The sequence below is a fragment of the Acanthopagrus latus genome, chromosome 24 (assembly GCF_904848185.1).
Source record: "Acanthopagrus latus isolate v.2019 chromosome 24, fAcaLat1.1, whole genome shotgun sequence".
NCBI lineage: Eukaryota > Metazoa > Chordata > Actinopteri > Spariformes > Sparidae > Acanthopagrus > Acanthopagrus latus.
The window spans coordinates 12,560,960-12,579,829 of record NC_051062.1 but is presented as its reverse complement, the minus strand read 5'-3'; the positions used below and the strand labels follow the sequence as shown (position 1 = coordinate 12,579,829).

The following is an 18,870-nucleotide window of genomic DNA, read 5'->3' as shown; positions in this document are numbered from 1 at the left end:
GAAAGACATTCTCGTGGCAACACCGCTGTTCAATTAAGGCAGCCGAGTAAGACTAAGTGCATGTATGCTTGGCCACGGTTCGCAGTTTAACATCAGACTTGGCCGTCGTCCCAGACTGAAAACCTTCACACGTAAACCCGGCACAGGAAGCGCGAGTCCCCCGTCTACGGTCTGTCTTTCCTCCTGCAGTCCCAGACGACTAATCACCCTCCGCTCGCTTGTCTTTCACGGTCAGCAGCTCGATGTCGTGTTACCTGGGTGAGCTCAGAGATCGTGAACAGATCGCCGTGTGTTATGGCTCAGAAACTGGAAAAAAAATAAAAGAAAGGGTTTATTTCCCTCCGGTCGGCCGTGTTGCGAGGATAAAATGTCAGTGTTATACGTCTATATACGTGTCATATTGCGTTTAGATTGCATGTTTATCGGCTAAATTTCATTTTTGTGGTGGTGAAATTAAAAAGATTGCTAAGCCAGCGACCACTGTTCAGGACTACGTTTCAACATTTGGAAACGTGACACATCGAATCAAATCCCAGACAATTTTATGAAGACAGAAACAAGTATTTTAAGCCAAAACATGATCTTTTCCTAAATCCCTACCACGTGTTTTTTAAGCCTAAAACCCAACCAGACCATAAGCGCAACACAAAATTCAAATGTAACCTCAAATAATCATTTGTTCTGGTGATTATGTCCATCTTCAAATTGCTCATTTGGTCCAAAACCCCAAAGAATTCAGCTGACTGTCATTTAAGAGGAAGACTTGTAGCTGATTCTCATGTTTGAGAGGCTGCAGAGATTATTTCAGATGAGAAACAAACTTTAAAAATGCACTAAAAACAGGAGAAAACCCTCTGGAGGCAACAGAAGTGCAGACATAAACCCGATGTTATAAATACTAAGTAGACAGAAGCAGCAGCAGAATTATAATAAGGAGAAAATATCAAAGACAAGCGTCTGCTCAGAAATGCATTTTGCTTATTGTTCCCTCACTTCGCCGTGTAACTTTGTTCTGTCCGAGTTTAAAGCGAGCACGTACGATATGTTATGACATCACAGCTAGTTTGAAAGCCAATCAGGGTCCAACAAATTTCTTTTATTCCGAGAAGAGTGTTTTATACGTCCAGAGGGCATCTTCAGTTGACTGAAACACCAATAAATATGGGACTTATCACCAAAAAAATGTCATAATGAGGTCCTCAAGTATTTCTTAACTCCCATCTCACAGGTCAGAGCTTCATTTGTCTCGACTTTTATGGCATCACAGCGCCCCCCGGTGATCAAACATGCTTCTCTGCTGCTCGTTGTGTGTTCAGTACATTTCCATCAGTCCTAGAAAGAGCAGATATGGAGCGAATAACAGATGTTTGCAGGAGAGGAGCTGAGGACAGCGTGATGTTTTATCATCACCGCCTCTCTTGTTGCTCCTGCCGAGGTTTACTCCACATGATCAGACTGTTACTGAATACAATCCCTGTGTCTCGTTTGGCAGAAATGCGCAAATCTGACACTGTTACAGTTTCTGGCCCGTCCAAACATTTCCCTGGATTGCATCATCTCGCAGGCAGGAGGCCTCGACGCAGCCTCCTCCTCCTCCTCCTCCTCCTCCTCCTCCTCCTGCAGCGGCGAGCGTCTCCGTCTTGCGTCCCGCGGCTTTAAATAACAGCCTGCATGCGTCTGAGGCCGAGACATCTCTGTTTGTCTTCCTCCTCGGACGACTTCAGCGCAGAAGAATTCCCAAAACGTTTCTCTCGTTGCTTTACGGCGCTCGCAGGAAGCATCTCCGACGGTTTTATGGCACCTCAGCCGACCTCGAGGCCCGACGGCTGATCGTTACCTGTTGCTGAGGCAACTCCTGCTCTGTTAGTAAATACTTCACTCAGCTCTTTTGCTTTTTCTGAGATGGAAACCCTTCTGGCACGGCACGCTGCTCTCCTGAGTCGTTCTTTGGGTGCTACTAGCACTGCTGATGCATTTAACATACATTTATAATTTACAGTGCTCTCAAGAAAGCCCCGCACCTTCTTCCAACACATTCACAGCCACTTAATGATGTTACCGAAACATTTACGCACCGTCTGTCTGGCCGTCATTAAGACATCGAGGTGTTGTTATAATTATCTGTTGAATTAATGGCAAAAAAAATGTTAAAACTGTGGACCTGTAAATTAAAAACTGATCTGAAGCGTCCGCGGAGCCAAAATGAAATGTGGTGATTTTGGATCTCACGCCAGCCGACCCCCAAAGTTTGTACTTTAATCATCGCTGGCATTTAATTTGACTTCCTCTTATTTCTTTTTTCTGTTTTTTTGCCCTTTTCCTCTGCGTGGCCTCGCAGATATGACTGTGAATAATGATGTGCACGGCTGACATCATTAACCAGGAATGTGTAAAGACTGACGGATGAATAATTGATTTCATGAATAACTAATTGAGTATGCGAGCATGTGTGGTACAGTACAGATTGTCCAGTAGATTTGAGTCCATCTGAGAGGAGAGAAAAAAAAAAATGGATCTGTGATTTGACAGACCGCCACCTGGATGTGAGCTCGCATTCATCACACCTGACCCAGAACTACTTCTTACAGTGTGGAAAACGAGCGACATCTGATCCGATTATACACGGATCGGTTCACCTCCGACTGTACACACCGACCTCTGACGCCGACGCTTTGAGTCACGCTGAGGTGAAAACAAGCATCTTAAACCTGATTTGCAACACCTTCTCCAGCTTCTCCTCCGTATGACAGATTCACAGGCCACAAACAGATTTTGTGAATTACATACAGCTCCTGTAGTCACGGCACGGTAACATTTCTGGAATCTCAGCAGATTTTGTGGTAACCAGCTTCATAAATATTCGTATTTGCTTTGCTACAAAGAGTCAAATGAGAAGACTGATACCACTTTCATGTCTGTTCACACTGAATATGAAGCTACAGCCAGCAGTTAGCTGTTAGCTTAGCACAAACACATCAACCGGGGGGACAGTTAGCTTTGCTCTATCCAGATGTAGATACACCGTGGGAAAGCTTGGCACGAGTTCAGAAAGAACTGATTTATACGATGCTAAATAGTACTTATGCTAAGCTAAGGGGCTACTTACTTTACATTTACTGTACAAACACAAAAGTGGCATCAAGCTTCTCAAAAAAAGTTAAAGTTACGTCAAAAACAGCAAAACCTAGTCTCAGGCTGATGCTACCTGTGACCGTGTCTGAGCACAGACGCAAAAGAAAAAGCATTAATAAGCTAATTAGTTATTCTTCTAGTTTAATGGCTGACTCAAACAGGCAAAATTGGCTTTTTTTTTCCTGTCCACAAAAGGAAAACTGGATCGCTCGCTGCACAAATTTGTAGTTTCACAGACATTTGTTCTGGTTTCTGTAGCTGGTTGTTTTCTTCTGGAAAGATGGTGTCCAAAAAACATCCAAAAACACATTAAGATGTTTTTGGATTTTTGGACGGATTTTTATTTTTTTTTTTGGATTAACACTATTTACTTGTGCTCTCGTCTTAAATGTGTCAGAAGTCTGTGAAAACAATGTCAAATGTCAAAACATGAACTTTGCAGGGAATCAGAAAAACAACCTGTTTTTATCTGATGGGGATTTTGAAAAGGTCGACAAACGTCGGGCTCAAAGCGAACACCAAAGTCCGCCGATGCTCGTGGTGATTTAGTGCACTTTGCGTACAGTAAGCTGTATATTACCAGCAGATCCCCTCAAAGGAGACGCTGCAGCTCCTCCATCTTCCCTCCCCTCGCTCTCCTTTCTCTGCTCGCGTTTGATCTGCGTTTCTCTTCCCCTCAATCACATTGACAGCGGCGTGATGTCAGGCTGCAGGAATTTACTCTGTAATTTGTGTGTGGGTGTGTCCACGCATGCATATGTTCTGCTCGCATGCCAGCCGTCCACACAGGCTGCTGTTTGTGTGTGTGTGTGTGTGTGTGTGGGAGAGGTGTGTTTTTTCGCAGCACACCTGCTTCCTCACCTTTCACCTTTCTCCACTTTAACGGCCCTCCCTCGTCTTCACTTCCAGCTCGCATGAAAAAGTGAAGTCATCGCTGATGAGAAAGGCCTCGTTTTTAGCTCTCGGCGATGGCTGGAGCTCGTTGTAAAAGATCCCGGCGTCCCGTGAGACGGCGCTCGAAGGTGTATCGACAAATATTAACACGTGGGAAAGACTTGTTACGCTGGTGCGAGGAGTTGATTGCGAGTCCCAACAGCCACGGAGACGATCCAAAATCATAAAGTCTCAAAATAATAAGCTTTAATCGCTTTTCTAATGTGTTCAGATGTGTGATGAAATTACTCGATGGCCATTTTAGACGGACTTTACGAGGGTTTATGAGTTAGGGACTGGCAGGCTGGCCCGGCTCGGTGAGTTCATTGCGTTAAAAACTCTTTGAATGAATGAGCCTTTTGACCTGGTAGCTCGTCGGAGAAACCTTGGTGGTCCCGGCTAGACGAGCCCAAACTGCCAGCAGTTTCCAGTAACAGCTTTGCTTTTGGCCTCGGACATTGTCCTCACTGCTTAATGAGAGCACAAGGTAATGGAAGGGCCTCGGGAAAGGAGGAGGGGGGCAATGGGAGAAAAAAAAAAAGGAACTTATGAATGAATAAGCAAGCTGTTTTTATTAATAATGCTAATTTTGTAGTGCGGCTCCGAGGAGGGCAGCGTCAGTCTGCTTCGGTCCAGACTGAAATGTTTCAACATCTATTGGATGGATTGTCGTGACATTAATCAAACATTCATCCTGGTTGAAATTACCGCAAAACTAATGACAGCTCCATCAGTGTTTGCTGTATTTGCTGTAATTAAATGTTAGCATGCTAATGTGCTAAAATGAGAAGGTGAACATGCAGAAATGGGCCTTCCTCTTTAATTTGAGTATATGTTGATACTGAAAGACTTCTACTTAAATGCACAATGTGTAATTTCTGCTGCTTATTAAAAGTTGTGGTATTTTATCGTCATGTTAGCATGCTTACATTAGCATTTAGCTCACAGCAGCGCCGTGCCGAAGTATCACCGGCGTTGCTTCTGTGTGTCCAACCCTGATCCTCCTACTGTGTGCACAAGTTATACAACCATACATAAATGTATGCATACCTAAAGCAAGAAGTCACAGAGACTATTAAATCAAATAAAGACGTTCATTAATCCTCCCTCTGCGTATATTATCCTGCTTGTGCTTGAATTATCCTTTTCAACATGTCGCCTTTTGTTTTCCCAAAACCGAGCGAAGCGGCCAAGTTCCCCTTGCATAAGATCTGAGCACCTGTTAATCATAACATCACCTCCTGGCAGCGGTCCCCCGCTCACATAATGAAAAATGACTGGAGTTTATTCAAACTCCTGACGAGGACTGGATGGGATTAGCGCGAGGACAAAGCTCGGTTAAGTCATCTCTGGGCGGTTATTTTACACACCCGCTCATTCATGCTGTTAATGTCACCGAGCGCTCCGACAGATGGATGATGTGTTATTGTTGCGTTAGCAGCGCAGGTACAAACACGATAATGGTGAGGTGATACCGGCGTGCGTCAGGTTTTTTTCGAGGCTCTGAGCGAGTTTATCTGAGGCCTCCTGCAACAGATGTTGTATAATCGTGTTCACACCTTCTGCAAAGCTGACAGCACAGACAACAAAATGCCGTCATGGAGAAAGTATGTGCTCACACAGCGTACACGAGAGGTTTAAGAGCAGAGTATTGTTACGCTGCGCTTTCATTTGGTGCTGAAGTCTATTTACACCATGTGTTGTGCTGGATTAACGACTGGAAAACTGACGATAGTGAAGCTTAACACCTAAAGAAGAGGAAGTCTGGTTTATCGTATCAGTCGGAGGTGATCATTTAGTGTCTTCTTCATCCAAATAACCCTTCCTCTCAGATTTTAAAGTGGTCTGAGAGCAAGTTCCTGTTACTCTTTAAAGGACGAGTTCACCCAAAAGTGAAAATTTAGTCGTTATCTACTGACAGAAAGTAGGGGAAAGTTTTGTAGCTTCACAGAAAAACAGCGTTCTCCTGAACAACTTGTATAAAAGGATAAAATGTTGGAAGTTCACATTCATGTTTATATTTGTTTGCTTCATAGGCGACATACCACACTGACGTATCAACAAAATGTGCCCTATCACGTTCACGTAACACGTTTACGACCTGTCTTTGGACGAGTTCCAGGCAAGAAGGCTGCCAAGCCACCGACCGCAGTTCGAGACTGTGTTTCAACATTCGTAGGTGTGAAAACCGCAGGGTATTTTTATAGGACACCTTGGGACAATTCTTCCTGTCCGCCGTGCTAAGAAGAAAACAGATATTATTGATGGGACGTCAAGACATCTCCGGTCAAGTTTCTGGCGACCAAAACAGACCCGAACCAAAATGTTCTTGTGCTGAAACATAACCAGAGAAGAAGTTTCAACATATCTGTGGTTCTCTGTGAGTCTCTGGAAGCCCCGACATTGCAAACGGCCTGATGACAAAGTGTTCATTTTCAGATGAAATGTTCCTTTAACTATTTCCTGCTGTATGTAATATCTTTAAAATGCAGTTTTAATGTTTGCTTAATGTCTTACTTTTATTCCCATGACCCTGTGAAGCACTCTGACCCGCCCTTTTGTCTGATTGATGCTGGATAAATAAACTCGTCTTTGCCTTATAGGCTTATTACATTAATCTAATAAATGTAGAACATTCTTAAGTATAATTTGGGCTTCAAATCTTCAAAAGGACAAATCCTTTAAGCGCGGCATTGCTTGTGTAATGAAAGAAAGGTGTTTTGAGCCGTGTAGCTTCAGTTCAACAAATTATTTTCACATCAGCCCGTGAACACAAAGCAAGCACAGTCTTGGCCGGCGCTCATTCAAGTGTTTCCAATTCTGACCGCCTCGCTCCAAGTTTCCAATAACCAATAACACAGTTCACAAAAATCACGACCGTCATTTGCCAGAGATATAACCCTGATCTCCAAACTAATTTATTTAACTCCCGGCGGGGGCAGAAAAGGGGACCGATCTGGAGATACGTCAGGTCCAATCCGGAGCTGTTTTCCCGTCCTCTCTGTGAACCGTTTTGTGAACTACGTGATGTATTTCTGATCCATCTCGGAGATTTTGCAGATATGTGATACTTGCACATGCGGGACTCCCGGCGGGGCCGCGTTACATGTCTGTGACCCTCGGATCTGCTGCACTATCTCATCTTGAATCTCTTACCCCTGCAGCTTTTTTATGCATCTGCGAGTTTGTTGCATCGTGTGCAATCTGCGGGAGTGACTGATGGCTGAGGTAATTATGCAGCCAGCGCAGTAACTCATTAGAGAGGCTACATGCTGTTCTAATGACGTCCAGGGTAAAGTTACAAACACACAAACTGTTCTTGCGTCCTTGAAATACTGCGCAGGAAAGATACGGACGCTCATTACCTAAATCTGAGCGGAGCGGGGTTTCTGTCTATCGCCCCGCAGCCCAGATCTGTGAGTAAGTCGATGTGGAGTCTGTCTTCGACTGCAGGGAATTACCTCAGCCCTGAATCATGTGGCGCCGTGCCTAGAGTGTGCACAATGCAATCACCCAGCCATCTTTCTTACTCATAAACTGTCAGAGGGCCTCACACACGGGCTGGACGTGCACTGCAGGAGCCTCCAACACTTTGTTTCTGAGGTCCAATCAGGGCGAGTTGTTCGGTTTTTGTGTGCTATTCAGTTGCCAGTCAGTGTCAAAGAAAATAAATAATGAATTGGCAAATTAAAACAGAGCTATTTTACTGTTAATACACACACCTTCGTGATTGAGCTGCTTTTTCCCGGTCTTCATGGATGAACGACTGAAGTCTGACAGCAGATAAAGGCTCTGCTCACGCAGCCTTACATGTTGGGAAATCTTTCATCAGAAGTACAATCAAAGCTGACATTATTTTGTGGGGCTGACAGGACGTCGTTGTGAAATGTTGTCTTTAGCTGGAACTTCTGAGCTCAGTTAGATGGAAAACCTCTCTGACGCCAGCCGAGCCTGATAGATGATGACGTAATGCCTGTAGGCAGATTATTCCCTCTCACATCAAACAATCAGAAATGAGTCTGGGCATGTTTTTGTTTCAGTTCTGGTTCGTCTTTTTTTGGATGTATTTACTTTAGCTGAGCATAATGCTGAAAAGGCAATAAATTACTTGGGGAAAAAGGAGCTTATGGTTCTTTTGCCTGCGAGACTGCAGTTTACAGCATCCACCTATTTATCATCCTTCGATTTATCAAAGTCAGTGAGTCACTGAATGGCCCATTCATAAACCAGATGTCACAAAGACACACTGTATACTCCAAACAGACCTCGCTTGGTAGCCTCGATGCTTTTTAATTCAAAACTCACTAAGTCATCTCGGATGTTGCCCCCTTTTTTTCCGATCCGGGCCCAAACACATCAGACCACCTATCATCATCTGTGAAACAGACAAAGTAGGTACACAAGCAGACCGCAGAGCCTAAATCCTCTGCTAGAACGATCTTGGCCGCTGTTTTCTGGACAAGAATTTCACGTTATGGGAAAATTCATCATCCGTGAATGTCGCTCGGCAGCTTCGGGTAATTTGTTGCGACAGGACTCGAGGTCCGGGGTCCAAAAGAGTTCTGGCATTGTCGGGGAATTTGTGGCATAATCACGCTTTGTGGCCGGGGGTACGACGTGGTGATGACGACTCTGTTCCGCTGAGTGACTAATAATAACATGTCAGGCAATGACGACATGCCGTTGCGTCGTACGGATGACAAATGTGGACCTGGACGCAGAACGTGGGTCGGGTTTACGACCTACTTGGAGTTTGATGACAGTGTGACGAGATCCCACTGCACAGTACGATATGTCGTAAACAAGAATGATGTTTAGATGGTATCCAAGGTTGATGACGAGACTTGCATTTTTGTTCGGTGGGGTATTGTTCTCATGTTTTTGGACGTATAGGGTTTGTTGGAGGGTTTGTTTTGGATACACAGGCAGGCTGAGTCAAAGTGGCATCCATGACCTCTAATGCCTGAATGATGCGGCCAGAAAATGTAAATTAAAACACTTCGTCAGCCACAAAGTGTGTCCTTGTGACTCCCAAACATCACAGATTGATTATAAACGACAGTCTAACAGCAGCGGAGGGTGATTTGTTCTTTAAAGCCCTTCAAACTCGAGGTCGTTGATCCAAATTTGGCACATTATGCTCTTGTTTTGCCTCTCTTGTAAGTTAAAGGACCCGTTCACCAAAAAATAACAGATCAGTGACTCCCTACTCCCATGCTGAGGGAAAGTCCGGTGAAGTTTTGCAGTCCACAAAACATTTCTGGAGCTTCACAGCAAAACAGAATTGTTTGGGGCTTGTTTTAAAACATTAAAAAAAACAACCAAAATTGAAACATAAAATGTCTCCGTGATGCTCATCCGACATAATCCAAATTCATTTGAAAAGACGTTATTTTCAGCCGTTTTTAAGGCAAAAGCTCATTTTAGCTGCTAAGCTGACAGCATTGATGCACCACCGTCTGACAGGGATGCGTTTAAATAACATCTTTTCAAATCAGTTTGGGGTCTCAAGGCTTCCAGAGACTTGGATTATGCTGAATGACAAATTTTGCGGACTATGAAACTTCCTTTAATGCAAATGCTACACAACGACATTTACATGAAACAGTCTTATCCTTTCATTTTCCTTCCACACAACAGGTAGAGGAACATGAGATCCCGCAGCAACAGTCTGGAGGACGTAACCAAGGCCAAGCAGGCGGACTCACGCAAGCGTTCTGCAGAGCGAGAGGAGCCCTCTGGACGGGCCGAGCGCCGCAGCCGACATCGGGAGCCGCCGGACGACACCGGCACCATCCAGAGGAATCACAAGACGGCCAAGAACAGCACCTGCGCTGGTGGGACTGGGAGTGGGAATGGGAACGGGAATGCCAGTGGTGCCACAAAGGCGGGTCGGAAGGAGAAGACCAGGGACCTTTCCAGAGATGACCTCGTATTTCTGCTGAGCTTGCTCGAGGGAGAGCTGCAGGTAATCCAAACTGAGCAAACTTGGATTTAGCCCTGGGAACAATTAGCTGTTACAGCAGCAGACATGGCACCGGCCCCAGTCGGACATACAGTCAGACACGGTGGATCAGCGGGCACCGGCCACTCGAGATGGACTAAAAGCCAGTGTTAATGGACAGCTAACAGCTGAGGCTACTTCCTGTCATTCCAACACTGGATCCAGGAAGCCCCTGGCAATAATGCTGCATGATTGGAACAAGGCTGAGTTTGTTTCTTATTGCTGAGATTAAAGAAGCTAGACACAAGGAAACAAAGTAGACAAAAGCAAACAGAGCAGACAAAGAAGTTTCTGTTCTACAGTTCTGGACTTCCTGACACTCGTAAATCAATACAAGACCCAGTAATCCTGCAGCTGACCTTGTTTATGCTTGGTCACGTTATCTATCTATCTGTCTATGTAGATTTTGTCAATTTTGCTTTCTAAAGCTGGGCATTACAAACATCTGACACTTTCCTCTCATCTCACATTATTGGTTATTTTATGTTACTGTCCTCATGTATACCAGAGTACCTTCCCTAACCCTAACCGTGCAGAAGTCCCTCCTTGGATCCATGTATCACCAGAATTTAACAGTGAGTCAGTCCAGCAATTAGAGGGTTGGTGGTTGAACCCCTGGCCCATGTAGTCTATATGTTGATCTCTCCATAGGCAAGACGCTGAACCCCAAATTGCCACAGTTGTGTGACTGTGTATGAATTGTTATTGCTCCTGATTGGAGAAAGGTAGGGGAGGCAATTCTGGAGAATGATAGTTGATTGTTGAGTCCCATTCCCAGATCTTTAAATACCAAAGTTAACACTGGGTTTAAAGTAGACGCATCTCTCGTCAAAGAAGAATCTAACCAGATCCATCTTCTTCACCCGCTACAGGCCAGAGATGAAGTGATCACAGTGCTGAAGGCAGAGAAGCTCGACTTGGCCTTGCTGGAGGCCAAATATGGCTTCGTCACGCCAGAGAAAGTGCTGCAGGCCCTGCAGAGGGACGCCATCCAGGGCAAGGCCGAGGGTTTGCAGGAGGACATCTATGAGAAGCCCATGGAGGAGGTAACACCACCTTCTCAATCACAGTTAAAGAAAATGCCCTCATTGTCAGTGTCAGAGCAGTCCAGCTGTGACAGATGTTTTCTATGTGCCTCCTCCGCCCACAGCTGGACAAGTTAGTGGAGAAGCAGAGGGAGACGCACCGGCGGATGCTGGAGCAGCTGTTGATGGTGGAGCAGTCGCACAAACAGGCCCTGTACAAGCTGGAGGACGAGAAGAGGAACCACGGAGAGTTCATGAAGAAGAGCGACGAGTTCACGAACCTGCTGGAGCAGGAGCGCGAGAGGTCAGTGCACCAATCAGACGCCAGAGCTCACAGAAATGAGCTCCAATGAACATCGCCGTGCATTCGTGCTGTCGTCACGGAAACATTTGGTGACATTTGATCTCGAAGCAATTACGGAAAATCTCATTTTGGTTTCAGGGGAGAGTGTCAGCGTCGCGCTCACTTTCTGAATTCTGATGTCTGATTTAAATGCTAATTTTGGACGCCCTTCAACTTCATTAGAGCAAATTGGCTTCAGCTAGCGTTCTGTTACTCAGGAGACACATCCATGAGTTTTCAAAAACAGGGCTGTCAGTGACGATGGGCTGCTGATTCCTGTTTGACAGAGTCGGAACTGGTATCAAAACACTGACAGACCAGTTAAGAAAGAGAGTCTTTAAACACCTCACCGTTTAATTTGATTCCTAATCAGAGGGCTACGATGTGGACTACGCTCTGCTTTTCAAACACAACATATTTGTGATGCTCTATAATCGTGTTAGAGAGAGCCAAGATGGCGTCAGTATAACATCTCCAAGAAATCCAGTTCCAAGCTATGGATCGAATTTTGATCTTACTTTTTTTAAATGTCATGAAACCTCTGTATTTGGTTCCACCTCATTCAGCTAGACTTACTGTTTTTACACCAACTTTTCACCATCCAGTTGGCTCAGATGTGAGGAACAGACCTTGTGAGGCAGCTGGATTTTGCACGGTCACACGAATTCATCTCACCAGACTTGAAGCTATGATGTGTTTGTGGGCTTGAGAACTGAACCAATCAGCGTCCTGTTAGAAAAAAACTACTGGCAGCTACGATCGTGGTGAAGGTGCGATGACAGAGGCCAGTGAGAGAAGCAATTTGTTTGAAAAAGGACGGGTTAGGCTTTGAGGTCCAAGCTGAAAGTATTCCAAACTCGTCAAATGCTGATGCTTCGGGATGGCGGCCAACCAGACCTACAATCCCAAAGCATCAGCGCTTGACGAGCTGGGAATGAGACTCATGGATCAACTTTCTTACAACTTGGATCTCTCGGCCAACGAAGGCACTCAAAGCTTTTCTTGAGGAGAAAGACATTTTTGCACTTCTCTTTAGGACTTCTAAAGGACCTGACTGACATCTGACATCCAGTTGTCCGAGTCTTGTTTGAAAGCGTTCCCAATCAGTTTATAACTGCTACTTTCCTCATAGTTTTAACGGGAGATCATGATGTTGAGAATCGATTTCTTTGTATCGAGACGTGATCTTTCAAGAGTGAAGTGTGATGCATCTAAGAATCGACTTCTAAGACCAACCACAGTGGTGCAACTGCTTGTTCCATTAACATCCAACAGGCAGAAACTTAAAAAAAAAACAAACAAAAAAAAAAACTTTGCACCATTGTCAAGAGACTTTTTGACTGACAACACCGCACACCGTGCATTTATTCAGCCCATGGGCGCATTATGAAACCAAAGCCAAATTCACGACTGATGCAGCTTTCTTATTTTAGCAACATCTGTCATCTCTAATTGCCTCACTGTCCCTGCAGTGTCTTTACGAGTCAATGTCAGCATGTTCTTCAAAGTTAGAGAGCCTCTCGAGTCACTTCAGCAGTCAGAAAGTAGGGTGATCAAATCCTTCTCTTTTCCCATGACCTCGTGTTTGGAGGATAGTGGCTGTTGAGTTGAATGCCTTGCTCAAAAGCAGTATGTCAGCTTGTAAAATCCTCTTTCCTCTCAGCTCTGCCAAAAGCATGAATGTCTTAATAATCCTATGTAATGTTCGCATTAAATCAAAGTGTTCTTCAGGATTACAGGGGGAAAAACCAGACTCAAGAATTCCATTATTGGTTTTCCCATGACCTGTAGTAGGTCCTTCACTTTTATTATCACCTTTTATTGAACAACTCTGCACAAACCTGGAGCAAACCAAGAGTTTTGACTGGAGATGATCCAGCGGCCGAGAGGGGGAGTCTGTCGACAGATAATTTAGGTTTGAGCTTAAAAACACAAACAATCTTTACATTTACAGCTCTGCTTTATGGTAGCGCTGCGGATATCTGTGAAGCAGAGGGAAAAAACATATCCCTGGATGACTTTCCTACAGCTAAGTCTGCGTTTCAGTGCCAGCGAGGCTCAGAGGCAGCTCAGAACGAGGGACACTTAAAGATCGGATTGTTTATGCAGCGGTTTCATGATGTGCTCTGATGTGGTAGCTCTCTGAACTGTCCGTGACCATAGTAGTGGATCAAAATTACTGGAATTTGGAGTTATGCTTGAACATTTTTCAATCTTCTGTCCTGTTAGCTGACCCAAGACCACAAACAGACTTTTAGTCGAGACAGAAATACTGTATCTCAAAACTACTGGATGGATTGGGATGAAGTTCTGTAGAAACGTTCATGTTCCCCAGAGGATGAACAAGATTTTGTTGATAAAGTACCCTGACGATTCCTCAAGCGCTGCCTGCAGGTCGAAGTGTTTTGATGACCAAAATGATTAAATTTAAAGTTTTGGGTGGGTAATTCTCTGGATTATTAACAATCTGCATCGATAATAACATACTGCTCAACCCCTATTAGCAAATGTTAGCATGCTAAAACACTCAATTTATACCTGCTGCAGTTGCGGGGATGTTAGCATGCTGATGTTAGCATTTAGCTCCAAGTGTTGACACTGGCATGGCTGTCAAACGATGTTTTGTACTGCAACAGGAACCCGCGTAACACTTATCAAGTGCTACTGAATGAAATCTAGCACTGATAACAGTCCAAGTTGTCATTTCATGGCACTGAATGCCGCTTCTGCTGTATTTCGAGACATTTTGAGACGTGTCACAGATGTCTCAATGCCTTCTGTGATTGAATAAAATACTGTAACGTGAGACGAGTCTGGGACGAATTAAATTGCCAGCTAAGTTGGAGACAGCTGGAGGTGGAAACACGTCTGACAGATTTCTTCTGTAAATGTCACATGGAGAGAGCACTTACTGGGCAGCGCTCTGTTTACTGCTTCCTCAGCAATATCACATATCACACACACACACATAAGAATAAAGCAGGCACACACACACACACACACACACACCCTCAGCAATTAATTTCATAAAGGAAACACAGATGGATGTCGGCCCGTGACCTATTTGGGACGATCACATCACTGCACTTTAGCCAAGGCAGATTGTTTGAGTTGGACCGGAGGACGGTATGACGACGGTCTGCGCTTTGTCACCGGGCATGTCAGGAAGGACAGGCTGCCATGAAAAATAGGCCCCCGTCCGGGGTCGAGCTAATTACCACGTGAGAATAGGCGAAGGATTTATACGACTCGGAGGAGGACAAAAAAGAAAAACTAACCTAATGGCTCTGAGAAGCATCCATCACGCTGCATGTTCGCCGAGATGCCAGATTACCATGGAAATAGCTGTTGGTTGTGTATTTTCTTCGTCCTGGGACTTCAGCGTCAGTCCATGTAACAATGTGTTCAGCATCTGCCAGTGTCATCTGTCTTCAGCGGTTGAACGCGGCCTTGTTTGTGTAGCTGAGGACTCTGTTACTGTCGCAGAAGTGAGTGTGAGTGTGTGCAAAGTTATTAGGCGAAGGTGTTTGTTCAGAGGTGTCCTCTTACTGTACCTCACTGCCTCAATCCTCACGTGAGACATTAGACTTTTCAGTGCCGTCATACGGATAATTATGAGTTACGTTATGTAGTACTGCTGAAAGTGTATTCAGAGGAGACTACATGTGGGGGTTCAGCTTCTTCTGGGTCCATAAATGGGCCAAACTCAACATGTAGCTGTAAATATCCCGTAAAAGAAGGTTTTGCTGCTTACTTTTATGGATATTTTTCAGTTTTCACCATCATTTCTGTTGTTTATGATAATGCTTTAGTCTCAAATTCAGACAGATGAAACCTGGAAAAGAAAACAAAGCTATTACCATTATTATTGCGTTATTTTCTGGGGAAGTTCGGGTTTAAAGCTGCAAGTTAATCTACGTATTGTGTCGAATGTATTTGCAGAAGTTGGCACGCAAACCTATCTGTCTCGTAACGCCACCGTGTACCTCGAGCTCCTACAAGGACCACTAGCTGCACGGCTAACTGAGCTAACTAGCTAACGGTAGCTACTGTCAGCAGCAGTTACAGTCTTGTTTTCATCTCAAAGCGAGTTCTGGCATTTCTGTTTTTGCTTATTTTACGTAGTGTGTTGTTTTGCTCGCATCTTTGACAGTGATATCTTGGGCAAACTGCTAGTTGTGAGCAAAGAAAACCTGAAATATTGTTGAAAATAATGTTCTGATTAGTTATATCTCTCCAGTTTTAACACAAAAACCCAATAAAACAAGGTGATAAGTGAGCTTTAAAGGTTCTGGCAGGAGGATTGTGTTACCCTCAGCTGTTTCCTCTGTTTCCAGTCTTAATGCTAAGCTAAGACAACTTGGATTCTGGCTCTAGTCTCATATTTAGAACAAAAACATGAGGCTCGTATAACGTTATCGTCACTGATGGAGCTGATGTCCAACACAATAAAGAGTTATCTTCAGACGTTTGCAGTCCAGCTGTCAATAAAAACTGGGGGATGTACTTTAACAAGAAGACATATTTCTGTCAACTCGCAGCTCAATGATCCTCTCAAGATGTTCGAGGTAGACATGTCATCGAGAAACCGCCTCGAGCAGGAAGAAACGCAGAATCCCCGAGGAGCTTAAGTAAACGACATTACAGTCCTTCGCCCGAGCACGAAACCCCGAGTTTGTTCAGCGGCTTCTGTTCTGCTCTGCACTCCTTCCAAAACATTATTACAGAGCGCCAGAGAAAGTGCAAACCCTGAAATAGCTTTGACTTCTACGAGGAAAAGCCACTTATCACTCGTCTGAGGAGAGCAGAACCAGCCCTCTGTGTTTTTTGCCACGGCCTCGACATGTACACCACGAGAGGCACCGCGTCGCACCGGGCTTTAATTTCACCCTCGTTAATCTGTTGTTGTACGACGCATTTTAGCAGGATGTAATCATTTCCTTTTTACTGGGCCAGTGGAAAGCGGCAAGTTGTGATTACATCCTGGGGTGACATGTGCTGCGGGATATTTTTATATTTTTCATTTAATTTGGTATTTTTTTCATCGCTTCTGACTTCTGACTGACCTTCTCCCTGGAGCCTGTAAAGGCATGTTAAAGGGACACGCCACACAAAATTCAAAATGCATGTTTTTCTTTCTACCTTTAGTGGTTTTTATCCATCTAGGTTGTTTTGCTGTGAGACGTAGAGAAGTCTGCTTTCATGGATGCTTCCTGTTTTATTTTGTAGAGTTGTGCTTCATGTGTGATGTTGTCACCTCCCACTTCCTGTTTTTGTCTTTTTCTCCACCCACTGTCAGCGCAAAACTATGTTTCATTTGTTCATAAGCTCTTCTGTATTTAATTTCTATCCGTTTCCCTTTATTTTGTCAGCTTGTCTTGTTCCTGGTGTTTTGCCATCATGACCCGTTAACTGAGAATTACACAAGAGCAGCTAACAGTTCTTTTCATTATGATTAATCGTCCATTAAATGACGAAAGATTCTGGAAAGGTTTTATCACAAACTTCCCAGAGCCCAAAGGGACGTCTTCAAATTACTTCTTTTGTCCAACTGACAGTCCAAAACCACAAGACGCCTCATTTACTATCAGAAATGACAAAGAAAAGCAGCAAATTTCTAAGATTTAGCAAGCAGCTCTGGCTGTAACGTTAGCCCGCTAAGTTAGCTTAGCTAGTGGATTCTGAGTGGTTGGTAGAAAGAAAATGGCTCCTGCATGAAACAACAACAACTGTGGATTATCCTGAAATAATCTTCCAAATTATTTTTTTGGGTGCTTTGCAAGCTGAGTGTCGTCTAGAAACAAGCTCTACAGAGGAAACAGGAAACAAATCTTGCATTTTTGGGGGGGTGAACTGTCCCTTTAGTCTGGGGGTTTGTGGGGGGGGGTTGAACCCGGTTCCCCTCTGATTGATCGGCGATGGCCATGAGTGATGACCTCATTGTGCGCCGGGTACCGCGGGAGCAGCAGGGGTGTGAGAGCGAGAGCGGCGTCCTAACCATCAACAGATGTTACTTTGAACATGACTTCAGCGACACACACACACACACACACACACACACACACACACACACACACACACACACACACACACAGAGCTACACCAGGCAGGCACTTTGTTCTTCTGACGGGCAGGGAGAGAACTTTATGACCATCTGCATCCTCTGATGTCATGCATAGCATAAAACGACTTAGAGCCCGGCTCACGTTTGAAGCGTCCTGACTGATGTCGGTGTGAGGAGTTCAGCTCGTGTTGTCGTGTGAGGCGGTGAACCCGGAGACGGAGCGAACGGAAACACGAGCCGGCTCATCCCGCTCATCTTTACCCGTATAGAGCTGCAGCAGCACCGGGGCAGCCTCACATGTCCTCACGTGTCTCCAGATGGCAGCATGAAACCTGAACTCGGACACCTACGAGCCGCGCTGTGATGTAACGTCGGGAAAATGCACACAGAACCCTCATGTTCAGCCAGCCAGCTGGTCTGGGATCAGTTCATACCAAGAGGAGAAGAGAGGTGTTGCTGGGCCTGGGTTTTCTTGGACTTACTGAAGCTTAGTTGGGTTTTTTTAATTTGTTTTTTAATGGTACGACAGCGTTGCACAGTCAAAGGACAGATCTGTATACGACACTTGATTAGGATTAGTTGCGATTATTGGCCATGAGAAGGAAAAAGTGCTGTTTTTTTTTTGTGGAGAGATCCAGGGTGAAGCTAACTTCCAGGTTACGCTGCTCTCTGTGAATATACATGTACTGATATTGGTATCAACATCAGTATGTGTTGCTAATATGATCCTGGGCTACTTGACAGCTCCTGCACACACACACACACACACACACACACACACACACATGATTGAAGTCAGATGTGTGTGGGTGTTACACGTCAACTCTGTTTCAGCAACATTTCATGATTCACGCTAATAAGACGCAAAAAAAAAAAAAAAATCTCCAAATTGTAATTTTATGTGTTTTATTAGTAGCGCCGATGCTTACACAACGCAGTCGAGGCCTCAGCGGGGAAAGTCCAGGAAAAAACAAAAAAAACGATGGGAAAACAGCCTGGTGGATGGTACTGATGTAATGTTCTGGCTGTAATCACTGTAGCTGCTTCTTCGTTTTTTTTTTTTATTGCAGATAGAAAAAGCACAGTAGCTGCGAACGTGACACCGCATGACCTTCCCCCTCCGGCTCCTAATCACTCGCAGGGCACGCTATGTGTCTTCGTGCCATCTGGTTGAATTAACTGCACACGAGGTGACATCACTCGTGTGGATCAGATCGAGAACATTCCTCTGCGATGGCCTCATCATCATCATCATCATCATCACTGCAGAGATGCTTATTATCCAGACCTGCCCTCGCTCTTTGAAACACAACACAGAGGCTTTCTCTCAGATTCCTTTTTACGATCTGGGATTTTTTTCTCTCGTTGT

General features: G+C 44.7%; 2 protein-coding genes across 3 annotated transcripts in view; one reads left to right on the top strand and one right to left on the bottom strand.

The window, feature by feature from the left end:
* The window catches only part of LOC119015575 (epithelial cell-transforming sequence 2 oncogene-like), a 63,737-nt gene that overhangs the window by 2,296 nt on the left and 42,571 nt on the right, over positions 1-18,870 (bottom strand). The window lies entirely within an intron of this gene.
* Positions 1-18,870, top strand: part of filip1l (filamin A interacting protein 1-like) — a 68,970-nt gene that overhangs the window by 13,838 nt on the left and 36,262 nt on the right. For both annotated transcript variants that reach the window (XM_037091678.1, XM_037091676.1), the window contains exons 2-4: positions 9,706-10,033; positions 10,942-11,115; positions 11,220-11,398. In XM_037091678.1, the coding sequence (XP_036947573.1) occupies positions 9,716-10,033; positions 10,942-11,115; positions 11,220-11,398 (671 nt within the window). In that variant the 5' untranslated portion in view covers positions 9,706-9,715. The remainder of the gene's footprint in view (positions 1-9,705; positions 10,034-10,941; positions 11,116-11,219; positions 11,399-18,870) is intronic.